The sequence below is a fragment of the Myxine glutinosa genome, chromosome 1 (assembly GCF_964187855.1).
Source record: "Myxine glutinosa chromosome 1, kmMyxGlut1.1, whole genome shotgun sequence".
Lineage (NCBI taxonomy): Eukaryota > Metazoa > Chordata > Myxini > Myxiniformes > Myxinidae > Myxine > Myxine glutinosa.
In genome coordinates, this window is record NC_136261.1 from 221410096 (window position 1) to 221426145 (window position 16050).

The 16050-nt window shown below is 43.9% G+C and overlaps 1 protein-coding gene across 4 annotated transcripts in view; it reads left to right on the forward strand.

Annotated features, from left to right (window-relative positions):
- The window catches only part of ATG4B (autophagy related 4B cysteine peptidase), a 146666-nt gene that overhangs the window by 1560 nt on the left and 129056 nt on the right, over positions 1-16050 (forward strand). For all 4 annotated transcript variants that reach the window (XR_013624436.1, XR_013624438.1, XM_068127757.2 and 1 more), the window contains exon 2: positions 2358-2456. Coding sequence is in view for 2 of the 4 variants with exons in the window: in XM_068127757.2 (XP_067983858.2) it covers positions 2358-2456 (99 nt within the window). In the remaining 2 variants the exon portion in view is untranslated. The remainder of the gene's footprint in view (positions 1-2357; positions 2457-16050) is intronic.

The window sequence follows — 16050 nt, forward strand, 5'->3', positions numbered from 1 at the left end:
GAATCCAGATCTTCACCAAAATCTAATCATTTCGTCCTTGTGACATACGCCACATCTCTGCCAAATTTCGTCCAAATCCGTCCACAACTTTTTCAGATATTCTGCTCACAGACAAACAGACAGGGGTGAAAACATAACCTCCATCCACCTTTGGTGGCGGAGGTAACTCGTTGAGTTTATCGTGTGTGCAAATTCTCAAAATCATGAGACTTTTGGTTTATTTTGTCAAAAAATGGAATAAATATGCTGGGAAAGACTATGACGTGTTCTCATCTGCCCTTTAGATATACGTCTACCAATGTAAATGCACATTCATCATTTGCGGGTACAATGTTTGCCTGGCGGAACCAAGCTGTCGTTGTTACACCATAAACGACCACAAAAAAACTTCGTCTTTCTTATTTCCTGTTCATGCTGTATCCCTTTTTTGTCCTTTTTAAATGCTGAGCGTCAAGCAAGGAAGTGGCATGTACCATTTTTAAAGTCTTTGGTATGACTCTTCCAGGGTTTGAGCCACCGACCTTCCAGACTCAGAACGGATGGTCTAAGCATTATGCCACTGTGTCTGGTTTGATGCATGACAGAAACATCAACAGTCGGGCACATAACTGACATTGGGCACTAGCAATGGGTCGGTGCACTCCATCCTCACTGAAACATTGGTTATGAACATATTTGAACAAGATGGACACACGTAATGTTTACTGCTGATCAGAATAGAGCTAAATTTAACATGTCTGGGGAACTTCTTGAGCAGATTCCATCTCATCCAAACAACTGTATTAGCAGAATCATGATTCAGGATGATTCATGGGTTCGCCACTGATCCTGAGACCAAACGGTGAATCAAGCAGTGGATCTATAAGCATTCTTTGCCTCCCTGGAAGTTAAAGAAGGCATCAGCTGGAAAGTCGATGGCCACTTTATTGGGACTATTTCCCAAAATCCATTTTTCCCTCAACAGGGAATACTATGCTGATTAAAATGGTTGTGAGAAGCCATGAAGAACTAGTGCCGTGGAAAGTTGAGTCGAGGAGTGCTGCTACCCCAGGGCAATAAATCACCCCACACAGCCCAGGTTCCATTGACCACAGCGACCAACTGTGGCTTTGAAATGCTTCCTCATCCAGCTGATTCATCAAATTTGACTTTCTCAAACTTTTACTTGCTTTTCAAGTTAAAGGAAGTCTTTCATGGGAAGAGCTTTGATGATGTGATTGCTTCTGTGAAGGAATTGTTGGACAAGCAAGATACAGACTTGTACTAGAATGGCAAAGTGAAGCTGCATCAGTACTGGCAGAAGTGCACCAAAACCAACAGGGTACTTTCTGTGTGTGTGTGTGTGTGTGTGTGTGTGTGTGTGTGTGTGTGTGTGTGTGTGTGTGTGTGTGTGTGTGTGTGTGTGTTTTTGCTTCTTTCTTGGCTCTTCTTTTACCTGGGGGCTGTGATATATATATATATTTGAAAGCTCCTCCATGAGCTTTAGACACTAGAAGTGGGTAATTATTTTTTGTGCAATGTGGAGGGTACAATGGGTAGAGTATGAATGTCCTTTGGAGGCAATGGCCACCGGACAGTGCAAAACCTATCTCAGCAGCAACTAGAAAGAGCAATCAAAGATTGCAGACCCTCGTCAGGACATGTTTTGTTTGGTTATGGTTATTTATGTCCTGATATGTTTTTGTGGTGTGCAGACGATGCATTGACGACATATGCTTGTTCATACAGTGGACAAACAGACCTTTTCGGTTTTATTGTGTAAATTCACACTCCAATCATACACACTATTGGCATATGCATGCTCTAATAGTACGTACTTTATAGATGCACTCAAGTTCTCAATACATGCACTTTATAGACGTACCTATATGATTAATAGTGCATCCTTCATAGATGTACTCCCATTCGTAATAGTACATGCTTTATAGACACTCACATTCTAATAGTACGTACTTTATAGACGTGCTCTCACTGTAATAGTATGTACTTTATAGACGTACTGACGTTTCAATTGCACATCCTTTATGGAGGTACTCAGTTGAAAAAAGATAACAGGTACCACTGGCTAACACTAGGTGGTGTTTTGGCTTTCTTTGGCACATTATGTAAGACAGACAAACAGACCCAAATGCAGTACCGTCTGGAGAGGGTAATTTAAGGTGAGTGTAATTAGTATAGTTGAAATAAACATGACCAAAACGGTGGCCAAATAAGCCGTAAACATATTATTTGTGATGTCCAAAAGACTCAGAGACAATTTTTAGCTGTAACTATTTTTAGCCGTTAACATGAACTTGTAACCGAGAATATTTCCACACTTTCATTTCTTGCCTCCTGCTCCCCTCCTCTTACCATAGCCACGGTCACGTATGAAAATGTTCTCCTTGATCTGGAAGATTTCCCAGACACCACAGAACCTATCTGGCTACTTGGCCAGCGTTATAACATCTGTACAGGTGATACCATACATGATGCAGTTTGTAAGTTAAAATGACACAATGCTACATTGGCTTTCGTTTCACACCACCTCAAGTTATTTGCTATATATACTCGTGTCTTTACCTAAATCTCTGAGTGGACTCATTGACTTTTTACCTCCGCTACCAAAGGTGGATGGAGGTCATGTTTTCACCCCTGTCTGTCTGTTTGTCCGTTTGTCTGTCTGTCCGTTTGTGAACAAAATATCTCAAAAAGTTGTGGACATATTTGGACAAAATTTGGCAGAGATGTAACGTATGTGACAACGACGAAATGATTAGATTTTGGTGAAGATCCGGATTCGGATCCGGCTACTAGAATTTTTTAAGTGATTGTTCACCATTGGGAGATTGGGCCAAAAACGATACATCACAGGATATCTCAAAAAGTTGTGGATGGATTTGGACGAAACTTGTCGGACAGGTTGTGTGTGTGACAAGGAAGAATCGATTCAATTTTGGTGAAGATCGGGATCTGGATCCAGCTAGTAGAATTTTTTAAGTGATTCTTCACCATTGAGTGATATGGTTAACCAGGCGGAGTTATGCTCTCTACTGAGTGCCTTTCTAGTTGTGAACGTTTTGCCACTTGAGTACAGCACTGTTGTTAATCTCCTACCCGGAGTGGGCTATAGGTTTGCTCTCCGCATGTCTGTCATATGTCTGTCTGTCTGTGGTTTTTGTGCGCTTTTTTCCATGCCCTTTACCATATTAAACTGAAACTTGGTGCATGGATTTATTTTGACAAGTTACATAGTAACTTTAATAAGCTACAAAATAACTTTAATAAACTACTGAATAACTTTGAATGTTCTGCCTTTGCTCTTTCATTCCTCTTTTCTCCCGCCTCTGGAACAAATTCCCTCACTCTCAAATTCCCACAATTCTGCCTCTTGTTTCCCACTCCTTTTTTTTTTTTTATGCCTCCGCCCCCGAAGGTGGCCGGAGGCATTGTGTTTTCGGGTTGTCCGTCCGTCCATACGGGCTAAACCTCGTTTTTCTCAGCAACGACATGTCCGATTGAGACAAAACTTTCAGGGTAGGAGTGACACCCATGTAGAATGTTTTTTTATGATAATTGTGACGTCATAGGTCACGTTGTATGGCAGCCATCTTGGATTAAATGCAAATAATTAAAAAATTATTTCTCAGAAACCTCTGAATGGAAAAATTTGAAGCTTGGCACATTCTCAAGTACTGCCAATGGGGATCAAAAGTATGATAATAATGACATCATAGGTGAAGTGGTATCCCTGCCAAAAATGTTTTCATCGAATTCCGTATCCTAAAAATCTGAAATTTGCTGCATATGATCTATGACACAATTGTATTGAAATATTAAATTTATCACATCATAGGTCACATGGTTTGGCAGCCCTATTGGATTTAAGCTAAAACCCTAAAAAAGCATCTTCTCCCAAACCACCAAATCGATTGACTCGAAACTCTACGTGTGATTGACTAGGCATGGCGATTAAAATGTGACCACAAAAGTGTCATTGGTCTCGTGGTATGGCAGCCATATTGGATTGAAGGAAAATATTAAACAATTATATCTCTGAAACCGCTTACCCTATCAATGCAAAATTTTACAAATATCATCTAACACCATTGTTGCATATAGTTTGAAAATGATAGTCGTAGGTCACATGGTTTGGCAGCCATCTTGGATAGAAAAATGAACCTTATCCAATCATCACGAAACTTCAAAAACGTGATCCCATACCCATACATTTGCAGAGTGTATATTTTTAAGGTCATATGTCACGTGGTGTGGCAGCCATATTAGCTTGAAAGCCGATATTTAAAAAAAAAAACCTTCTCTGAAACCGCTTCACCGATCGATGTGAAACCTGTCATGGCTGGTGAAAATGTGATGCTTGAAAGGATTTAAATCAACCTTGTTTATTTAAATCAACCTTGTTTATTTATAGGATGGTGAATGAGGGCATCTACCCATTGTGGGACTATGTGGAGGCATATTGGTGACAGTCACATTGCTCTAGTTTTGAATACATGGGCTATGGCTTGTAATAGAGCTGACACACACACACGCAAACGGACATACTGAGGAGACAAACACTTAACACAGCACTGAACTTTTGGGAAGTGCCCTCACTACCGTCACTTCCCGGGATACTCTGGGTACCTTTGACATCATAACAATGGCGTGGCTTTTTTCGCCGTACTCAGCGGGGCATTTCCTCAAGAGGCATTTCCTCCTCCCCATGGATGCCAACAGATGGGGATTGCCCGTGCTCTATCCTTTTCAAGCAAGGAAACAGCTCATACCATTTTTTTAAAAAAGGCTTTGGTATGACATGAACCGGTCCAAACTGGATGGGTGTTTTTTTTTTAGGAGACACTATCTCCTTACTGGATGGGCGTTGGCTCCCTACGGAAGCTCATCTGCCCTTTTCCAGGTGTTGTTTTTGGTCCTAGTAGGGTGTAACAGTCACCCTCCGCACTAGAAAAGCCAATGAGCGGTGTCGGTTTAGTCACCACCAACCCGACCGTGCGGCAGGTAGCAGGTCCATCTTTATTATATGTTCTGTGTGTTAGCTTTTATATGAGCCTCGAATAAGTATCCAAATTTTTTTTTTTTCCATTTGGTTAAAAAAAATTAAAACATTCATTGGCACTGGTAGGGGTCACTGTATCTGGAAAAAAACCCAACAGTTTCCTTTCAAAACTTTGTGCAAAATATTATTGCGTGATAACTTAATACGCGCTGGCAAGAAGGCCCAGCTGTACGCATATTCGCCTCCAAGCTGTCTAGCCTGGGGTCGAATCTCGGTCCAGCTATAAACTGTCATCCTGGTGTTCCACATACAGGGTGATACTGTCTTACCAGCAGAAGTTGCCAAAAACCTTAGCGTGTTATTATATAGAAAGAAATAGAAGAGAAGATCGGAAACCCTCCACCTGGAGAAGCAAAGTACGACATTGTACACTGTTGCTCAACGTGCTGACGGGGCATGAAGACTGCGTGATGTGAACAGCCGGCCCAGCTTAGGTAATGTGAACACAGTCGCACTCCCTCCCCCGGAGAAGCAAAGTTGGCATTCTTAGCATTATGGATGACGGTGACGGGAAAATTGAACATTGGTTTTGCACCATGGGACGACATCCCACATCCAACTGGGGGATCGGCCGGGGGTGGGGGGCTGTCGGGGAAGAAGCCTTTAGCTCCATAAGGATGGACCCCCTCAATGCCTTAGCATATTATTAAATAGAAAAAGATGTATTTACTCTTGGCATTACGTTGTGTGGATGAGATTATCAATTTTGACATAAGAGGCACATCAATGCAACAAAAGCAAATTAAACACTACCAACTCCGAAACAACTAGGAAACAGAAGAGTCAGCTTAATGCAACATGTAACTTGTGATCCATATAAGCTTTGCTATGATGACTGTTGTTTTAATTATATTATAACACGGAATTAGCACCTTTTAGAATGATTTGTCCAACTTCATACGAGTTCCATTACAAGGGACTGCAATACATGAGGAGGCCATTAGGCCCATCGAAGCCTGCACTATAATTATTGCCAACCTATGGTTTATCCGTGATCTTTTTTAATTAGTGAGCGTCAAGCAAGGAGGCAGCACATTCCATTTTTAAAACTCTTTGGTTTGACTTGGCTACGGTTCAAACCACCAACCACCTTGTCTCAAAGCAGACACTCTAATCATTATTCCACCAAGTCTGGTTGCACTGTTTGAATTTATTTATTTTTGCGATTAAAATCCGGGTTTCAAGTTATCCTGTGTAGTGGTGCAGAAGTGCATTCACATGTATGATAATTGACCCATGTCCCACATCTATGCTGTTTTTGATTTTCTTATGACAACTCCCCACTTTCACATAAAAGTAAAGACATAAGTTGGGGGGTGGCCTTCCCAGCTTAGCAGTACATTCCCGTGCACACCCCGAGTACAGTCACTAAGTTTCAATCCATTTCATCACACAAACAAACAGACATATGTTTCAATGCATTACCCTACATATATGATGACTATAGTTTTCATTACAAGGTACTATAACACAGACAATTGGCATATTTTAGAATGAGCTGGAACTTGTAATACACTCTCCCACCAGGTGGCGCTACATGATAAACATTTGCACAGAGAATTTGCATGTACCCCCCACCCCTCCTGAACCCCCATGACTATATGCATTTTAAAATGCCTAATACATGGAGACCACTCCAAGTACAACCAACAAATTTCAACTTGTACCGTCCATCGGTTTAGAGTGCAGACAAGTCAAAGAACCGCACACATGCTTTTTATTTTATGTAATACTAGCAGAAGTACCCGGCATTGCCGGGGAGGGGAGAAGAGGGGGAGAGGGGAGAAGAGGGGGGGATGGGGAGGGTGAGGGATGGGAGGGGGGAGGGGGGGAGGGGAGGGGGGAGGGGAGGAGGGGGGGAGGGGAGGGGAGGAGAGGGGAGGAGGGGAGGGGAGGAGGGGGGGGGAGGGGAGGGGAGGGGAGGAGGGGGAGGGGAGGGGAGGAGGGGGGGGGGAGGGGAGGGGAGGAGGGGGGGAGGGGAGGGGCCGAAGGGGGGAGGGGAGAGGGAAGAGGGGGGGATGGGGAGGGGGAGGGATGGGGAGGGGGAGGGATGGGAGGGGGAGGGGGAGGGATGGGAGGGGGATGAGGTGGGGAGGGGGATGGGGTGGGGATGGGGTGGGGGAGGGGGGAGGGGGATGGGGTGGGGGGGGGAGGGGGGAGGGGGATGGGGTGGGGGGGGGAGGGGGGAGGGGGAGGGGGGAGGGGGAGGACCCAGCAGAAGTACCCGGCATTGCTGGGCGGGGGGGGGAGGGGAGAAGGGTGGGGGAGGGGAGGGGGAGAAGGGGAGGGGGTAGGGGGGAGGGGGCAGGGGAAGGGGGAAAGGGAGGGTGAGGGGGGAAAGGGGGGGAGAAGGGGAGGGGGGAAAGGGGGGGGAGAAGGAGGGGGGGGGAGAAGGGGAGGGGGTAGGGTGGAGGGGGAAGGGAGGGGGAAGGGGGAAAGGGAGGGGGAAGGGGGAAAGGGAGGGGGAGGGGAGAATGGGAGGGGGGAGGGGTAGGGTGGAGGGGGAAGGAAGGGGGAGGGAAGGGGATGGCCAGTCAACAATGACGTTGCAGTTCTCATGGTCGGAGAGCAGCACAACAATCGGACATAGTCCTGCATATTCGCAACAGCACGAAACGGATTTTGGAGACTCACCGATCCTGTGACATCCTCCAGTACCGGCGTTGCCGGGCGGGGGAAGGGAGACCCGTACATTCCCAACCCGTACATTCGCCCTCTCGACTCAAGCTCACTCGGACAAAAGCCTCGCACAAATTACACCGTGAAGGCCCAATGGTCATGTCTATGCCACAAATCACGGGCGCACTGAATTGAAAATATATAGAACGCTCATACTCCGTGAAAAGTGAAGCCGCCGTGTCGCCATCTTGGTCAGCACGACTCGACCAACTCGCTTCGTGGATCTCGTTTTGTGCGGCAATAATCTGCTCCAATCGGTTACGGAAGGGTTGTGGAAAGACGTTTCACAGCTGTTTCAAAGACATTTAATTCATATCGCACAAAATCGATACAAAACACGATCGCATAAAAGGTGAAAAAACGTGTGACGTGTGACGGGATGGAACATCACGTGATCGCTCTGAGCGAATCAGTCTGGCGGCGGTAATGGAACATCACGTGATCGCTCTGAGCGAATCAGCGAGCTGCTCTGGAACCGGCTGAGATTAGCGGGTACTTCGCTGAAATGCGCTGAGGTAAATATGAATAAAAAATATGGATCGTCAAATATTTTGAGTTCGGCCATGTTCGTCCCAGGCTCAATGGCCATGTCTATGTCAAATATCAAGCACGTAAGCCTCTCCGTTTAGGAGTCTATCGGTAGCATTACACACGCACACACACACACACACACACACACACACACACACAAACTGTGTTTTATATATATATATATATATATATATTTTTTTTTTTTTTTTTTTTTTTTTTTTTAATAAATAGGAATCAAATTCCTGCGAGGGGCTAAGTGTGAAAAAATTCTGACTCAATGCGGGGCTCGAACCACGGACCTCCGTTGATTACACGTCAACAGCCCACTGCGCTATTGAGCCAGCCACAATCTCCTCAGAACTTTTCCACACTTAACACTGCGAGTTTTATAATGGCCGATGTCTTACGTGCCTGCTAGGCAGACCCCAAATGTGAGCGTAAGTATATGTATGCGTATGTATGTGTGTATAAGCAAAAATGCATTGAAGATTAATTCATCTACAATTTTTATAAACAGGAATCAAAGTCCTGCGAGGGGCTAAGTGTGAAAAAATTCTGACTCAATGCGCTCGAACCACGGACCTCCGTTGATTACGCGTCAACAGCCCACTGCATCCAGGGAGGTTGGCTGCAGTGCCATGGGCCTTAAACTTCCTGATAACATTGCGTACGGTGGACACAGGAACATCAAATTCTCTGGAGATGCACTTGAGATTGTGGATGGAGATGGAATTGAGCCTTGAGATTGTCCATGCTTGGCCACAATCTTGTGTCTGACCTCCTCAGACAATTCTCTGATTTTCTTTTTCGTTTCTCCATGCTCATTGAGGTACACACAGTGACACAAAACAGCAGAATGACTCCTTTTCTCTATTCAAACTGGTTGAATGAGTGATTTTTATATTGCAGGCACCTGCAACTCACCACAGGTGAGTTCAATTCCAAAGTAAAGGAGAATCAACTGCTTGAAATCCATTTATTTTTAACAACTTCTAAAAGGTGCCAATAATATGGTCCAGGCCATTTTAGGATTTCTGTGTGGAATAAGCTAAGATTTAGTAATTTTTTTTTTCACCTTTCTTTGTTTTGTTCCACTGCAAAGCAAATAAATTCATATATGGACACCAAAATATTTTTAAATTTCAACAATTTTCTGGAACAAAGGGTGCATTATTTGAAAAAGGTGCAAGGGGTGCAATATTTTTGGCCACTACTGTATGTATGTATGTATGTGTATATATATATATATATATATATATATATATATATATATATATATCCAAATATATGTTCAGTTCTCCAGCTTTCAATGAGCGCAAGTAATGACGTCACTGCCATGTACATACGCTCTGCCTGTCAAGCTCTCAAGAGAACCCTCTGACAGAGCAGAATTTTGATCTTAGTTCAGACACTGTCATAAGTGTATGTAAAACTCAGTTACTGACCTCGTTTCGCCCTTTTTGGGGCTCATCAGGGCAACGCAGTGAGCACTGCATACACTTATGACTGAAAACCTTTCGGTTATATACCAGTCACTATGTGGTGACTACCAGTCACTATGTACATGGCAGTGACGTCATTACTTGCGCTCATTGAAAGCTGGAGAACTGAACATATATTTGGATTGGTTTGCTCCCAGCTGCATCCAGGGGATTCCATATAATGAGTGGATACCAGAGATAATGTGCCATGTGGCAGATGGCACCTATCGCTCCTATTAAGGTACAGCAAAGCTGGATGGGATACCTTAATGGCGGTTCACCACTGATGGTATGAAATCGCATAGTGACTGATATATATATATATATATATATATTTTCTTTTTTTAAAATATATATATATATTTATATATATATATATATTTATATATATATATATATATATATATATATATATATATATATATTTAATATATATATATTTATATATATATTTATATATATATGTATATATATATTTATATATGTATGTATATATATATTTATATATATATGTATATATATATTTATATATATATGTATATATATATTTATATATATGTATATATATATATATATATATATATATATATATATATATATGTATATATATATTTATATACAGTCACGTGAAAAAGTAAGTACACCCCATGTAAAGTTTTGACTTTTTCAACATATTTCAACATACATCTATTTGATCTTCATTTCAACAATATTGATAGATAAAGGTGATATAATATAACAAATATCATGAAACATTTACATTTTGTAGTCCATTGTATAATTTAAATAAACATAAATGCAAATTTCGCATGTGGAAAAAGTAAGTACACCCTTTGCTCTAATAGGTGGTATTGCCCCCTTTGGCAGAAACAACTTAAAGTAGGCGTTTCTTATAACTGTCTACCACTCTCTGACATCGACTGGGAGAAATTTTTGCCCACTCCTCCATGCAGAATTCTTTCAGCTGTGCGATGTTTGAGGGGTTTCTTGCATGCACAGCTCGTTTCAAATCCCCCCACAACATCTCGATGGGATTTTGATCCGGCTTTGACTTGGCCATTCAGAACCCTCCATTTCTTTCTTTTCAGCCCTTCCTTGGTGGATTTACTGGTATGTTTAGGGTCATTGTCATGTTGCAAGGTCCACCTTCAGTTGAGCTTCAACTATCCGACAGATGGCCTCACATTATCTTCAAGCACCCTCTGGTACAATGAAAAATTCATAGTGGATTCTATGATGGTGAGCTGCCCAGTCCCTGATGCAGCAAAGCTGCCCCAAACCATAATATTTCCACCACCATGCTTTACAGTTGGTATCAGGTTCTTGTGGTCAAATGCTGTCTTTGGTTTTCGCCAAACATGTCTTCTAGTACTGTGGCCAAATACCTCCACCTTTGACTCATCTGTCCAGAGCACATTGTTCCAGAAGTGCTGGTCTTTGCCTCGGTGTTCATTGGCAAACTTTAGTCTGGCCCTGATGTTCTTTCTGGACAGCAAAGGTTTCCTCCTGGCACAGCTCCCATGTAGATCAAATTTGTGCAGCCTCTTTCTAATGGTAGACTCGTGCACTTTGACATCAACAGTGGCAAGCGCTACCTGTAGGTCCCATGATAACATTTTGGTGTTATTCGAGACTTCTTTCAGCATCTTGCAGTCTGCACTCGGGCTGAACTTGCTGGGACGGCCTGGCCTGAACAAGTTGGCAGTTGTTTGGAATCTTCTCCACTTGTAGATGATCTTCCGGACAGTCGAATGATTGATTTCAAATTGTTTGGAGATCTTTTTAAATCCCTTCCCAGAATCATAGGCATCTATAACCTTCTTTCTGAAGGCCTCAGAAAGCTCTTTTGATCTAGGCATAGTGACGCCACACACTTCAACAACAAAGAGCAAACCAAACTAAATGTCTGAGGTTTAAATAAGACAGGTTCCTCCAAGATCCTCTCTGACAATGTTCTAATCATTTGCACCTGAGCTGGTGCACCTGATTCTAATTTTAGGTATTTGAAGTAGTGATAAATGTAGGGGTGTACTTACTTTTTCCACATGCGAAATTTGCATTTATCTTTATTTAAATTACACAATGGACTACAAAATGTAAATGTTTCATGATATTTGTTATATTATATCACCTTTATCTATCAATATTGTTGAAATGAAGATCAATTAGCTGTATGTTGAAATATGTTGAAAAAGTCAAAACTTTACACAGGGTGTACTTACTTTTTCACGTGACTGTATATATATATATCTATTTATATATATGTATATATATATTTATTTATATATACAGTGAAATCTTGACTTACGAGTTTAATTCGTTCTGTGACCGAGCTCGTAACTCAATTTGCTCGTTTCTCAAATTAAATTTCCCCATTAAAATGAATTGAAATGCTATTAATCCGTTCCAGCCCGCCAAAAACCACACCAATTTTTTTTTAAATATACAGTATATATAAAAATATCTCGCGCTTTATATTTCACCTGTATGCAGCATACAAGTTGGCAGGATGGCCTGGACTGGAGGTACGCACACTTGACTCTAAACTGTCCAGCCTGGGTTTGAATCCCGACCCAGCTATAACCTGTCATGGGTGAATCACAGGCAGGGTGATTCATCAATGTGTGTACGGCTAAACTGGGCGCCCCGTTTGCGTCCCATTAGTTGTTGGATGTTAAGGATCTCACCGTGTTTTCCACAAAGAGAAGGCGAGCTATCGCCGGCACTCTGAACAAGTTGTGGCCTGGCATGCTCTTCTCCTCTGCCGTTATATACGTCCTCCTCGGCATCCTGCGAGCTGCTTCTCCGTCAACCACACAAACAACAACTTCTCCATCTCTTCATGGATAGAGGTCCGGAGCTTTGAAATAATCGTAACGCCCTTGGCTGGCGTTATAGCCTTTATCGACTCCTTCTGCTTCAAAATCGTACATATCGTAGAAGTACTACGATCGTACTACCTCACCAAGTCGACAACACGCACACCTCGCTCATGTTTTTCGACGATTGCGTGTTTTATATCCAAGCACATCATCCTCTTCTTCTTCTCAGTACTGCCCTTGGCACTCAATTTCTTAGGACCCATGGTTAAAACTAAGAAATTTTCCAAAATAACCAAAATGCGAAAACAAAGCAGCAGCGATATACGGCAGAGATGCTTGCACGGCAAGATAACCACGTGACCTGAACCCACCTGGTGGCGGGTGGCGTAAGCTCCAAAATAACCAAAATGCGAAAACAAAGCAGCAGCGATATACGGCAGAGATGCTTGCACGGCAAGATAACCACGTGACCGGAACACACTTGGTGGCGGGTGGCGTAAGCTCGTAACTCAGATCTCGGCTCGCATCTCAAAGCAATAAACCGCCCGAGCGACGGCTCGTATCTCGGAAAACTCGTAAGTTGGTGCACTCGTAAGTCAAGGTTTCACTGTATATGTATATATATATTTATTTATATATATATGTATATATATATTTATCTATATATATATGTATATATTGTTGTGGAAATGAGAATTGTGTTTTTTTTATTGTTGTAAAAATATCACCCTCCTTCCTCCAGTTGTGTATAAAGGTCAAAGGGCGTCCCTTCGTTAGGTCATATACCATCACGTTAGCCAATCATAGATTTCCTCCTTGTTGGTAGTGTCGTGGAAATGGTGGGGGAGACTCAAGACTCCAAATGACCGGACACAGGTTCTACAAAAGGTCTGGTTTATTAACTGGTTATTCACTTTATTCCATTGGTAAATAATACCGTTTAACTCAATGGACCAGGTTAACTCTATCCGCATAGTCCCTCTTTCGTGGCTGCAGCGCCGAACCCGTGGTACGCGTTCATTCCGTCAGGCAGGGCTTCTGATAGCAAGTGGTCCTGACTCAACGTTTGCTCTGGTTTATATGGACAAACTGGAGTTAATCCCCTGTCCGCTGAATGTTAATCCTTCGTGCGCTAAAGCTCCTTGGTCATCCACAATCGCCCTGCCGGCACCAACTCGCTCCCCTCCTGCTGTGAGTTCCATTTACACAGTAGGAGGGTGCTCTAGCCCAGGGCTGTACAGGAGGTGGACAATGGACTCCCAGCTTTAACAGAGTGAGATACATTTCTAACATTCTTACGACCACCTGCTCGTACCTTGGTTCGTTACTAGTTCCAACCAATGAGTTACACTGAGTTACACTTCCACAGTAGTTATTTCCTTATTCTGTGTATTTGGTTAAGGCTTTGTCTTCCATTAATTAATACTCCATTGCACCGAATTCAAATAGAGTAGATTCCCTTTCTTTCCCATTCCCAAAGCCTCGATTGCCACCAGCATTCGCCGCCATTGCCATGTGCTCCGGCTCGGAGAAGAAAGGCGTGTCTCCACCTCATAATAGAAAGGAGGAGTGAGTCGGCCCCGCTCAACCAACCCAGTCAAAGGGGTTTGGCTTGAGCGGGCGGAGAAAGAACGATCGGGGAGGTTCAAAAAGGTTAGAGGGAGGGGCATATATAACCCGCACCACGAGGCCCCCACCTAAGATGAGCCCAGACAGAGAGAGACGGGAGACGCATAAGAGAGGAGCCCAGAGAGAAAGTGAGAGAGAGTCCTGAGAGCAAGCATTGAAAGAGAGTCCTGAGAGCAAGCATTGAAAGAGAGTCCTGAGAGCAAGCATTGAAAGAGAGTCCTGAGAGCAAGTAAGAGCAGTACCATGCAGCTTTGACTCCACCAGGCAGCGTTGGCTCCACCAGGCAGCTCCGACCCGTTACCCCGCAGGAGCCAGATTGCGGTGCAATCGGTGGCCGTTGAGGTTCAGCCCGACGTCCCGTGCGGGGTCACGCTCCAGCCAGCTCCGTGCCTTCCTCTCCCTACAGCCATACACCACCTGCCGTTCCTGTCATCATCCCCCGTGTAAGTGTGCTTGTAGTCTGTCTTTGTCTTGTCCTGGGGTATTAATTAAGACTGTAGGTAAGCTAGCGTTGCACTGTCTCCTTGATTCCTTCTGTCTTTACTTTATTATCTTTCCTTCTTCCTTGGTTATTTTGGTCCTGTAAATAGTAGGAATAAATATAGTAGCATTTTCAAACCCTTTTTGACTTCGTCTTCCTCTTCTTCACATCTGTGTCGTCTTTGTGATTTCCATCATTGGACACCTGTGGCACGATTTTGGCCAACGTTTAAGGAATCGGGTCTAGTCTTGGTAAACGGCTCACGCCGCGGTTCACTTCGCTCGGCGCAACATCCATTACGCTGCGGCCGTGAGCGGGGGGTGTTCCTTCGCATACCGGGAAGCGCTGGTATTTAGGTCATAGGACTTGTGGGCCTAAAACCCTACCCAGCGCCGACCGGGTGTGGCGTCATACCCCCGGGACCACGTCGGTCAGTAACAGACGAGGGGCTTAATCCCCCCTCGATAACGGGAACCGAGGCCGACGTCGGCTTCCGTAACAATTGGTGTCTGGGAGTGAGATACGGACCTGAAGCGCTTAGCGCGCTCAAATTACGAGTGGCCCGCGATTGCATTTTAACATCCTAAATTTAACATCGTGCCATGGATGGTCAAGATGATCGGATGCCGGTGGGGGAACTAGAAGAGGGGTTTGGGGTAACCCAGGGCCAGAGGGAAGAAATGGAGGAGAGAAATGATGAGGTGGTTGAGGGGGTTTCAGGCGCACAAAATGGCGGCGCTTCGCACGTGGTTGCGGCAGCTGAGCCCGAGATGCCAATGAATCTGGACCTGTTTATGAAACAGATGATGGCCTTTATGGTAAAAACAGACGATAATTTCAAAGGGATGGAAAACAGAATGGGGGGCCAAATGAGGGACGAAGCGAGGAGTACCAGCGAACAGTTGGGAAATAAATTTGAGGGTTTAGACAAGAAATTTGAGGGTTTAGACAAGAAATTTGAGGGGTTAGACAATAATTTTAAGGGATTGGACAATAAATTTGAAGGGTTAGACAACGGGATAAAAGAGGTGAAGAATGGGTTAACGGGGTTGGAAAATAGAATGGCTGCCCAGGAGAACCAGATGGAAGGAATGAAGAATGGGTTAGGGGGGCTAGAAAACAGGATGGAAGACAAATTGCGGGCAATAGGGGAGCAATCCGCCCGGGAAATTAAACAAATGGGAGAGCAGATAGAGGAGGTAAAAATCGGGTTAGACACTAAATTGGATGCTCAGAGGAATGAATTGGGATAGATGAGGGCGGCATCTACGAAAGAAATGGAGGAGATGGGGGAGGAAATAAGACGAGGTGTAAGCGAGGAGGTCTCGGGGGTACGCGAGGAGGTAAAGCGAGGTGAGAAGCGTATGG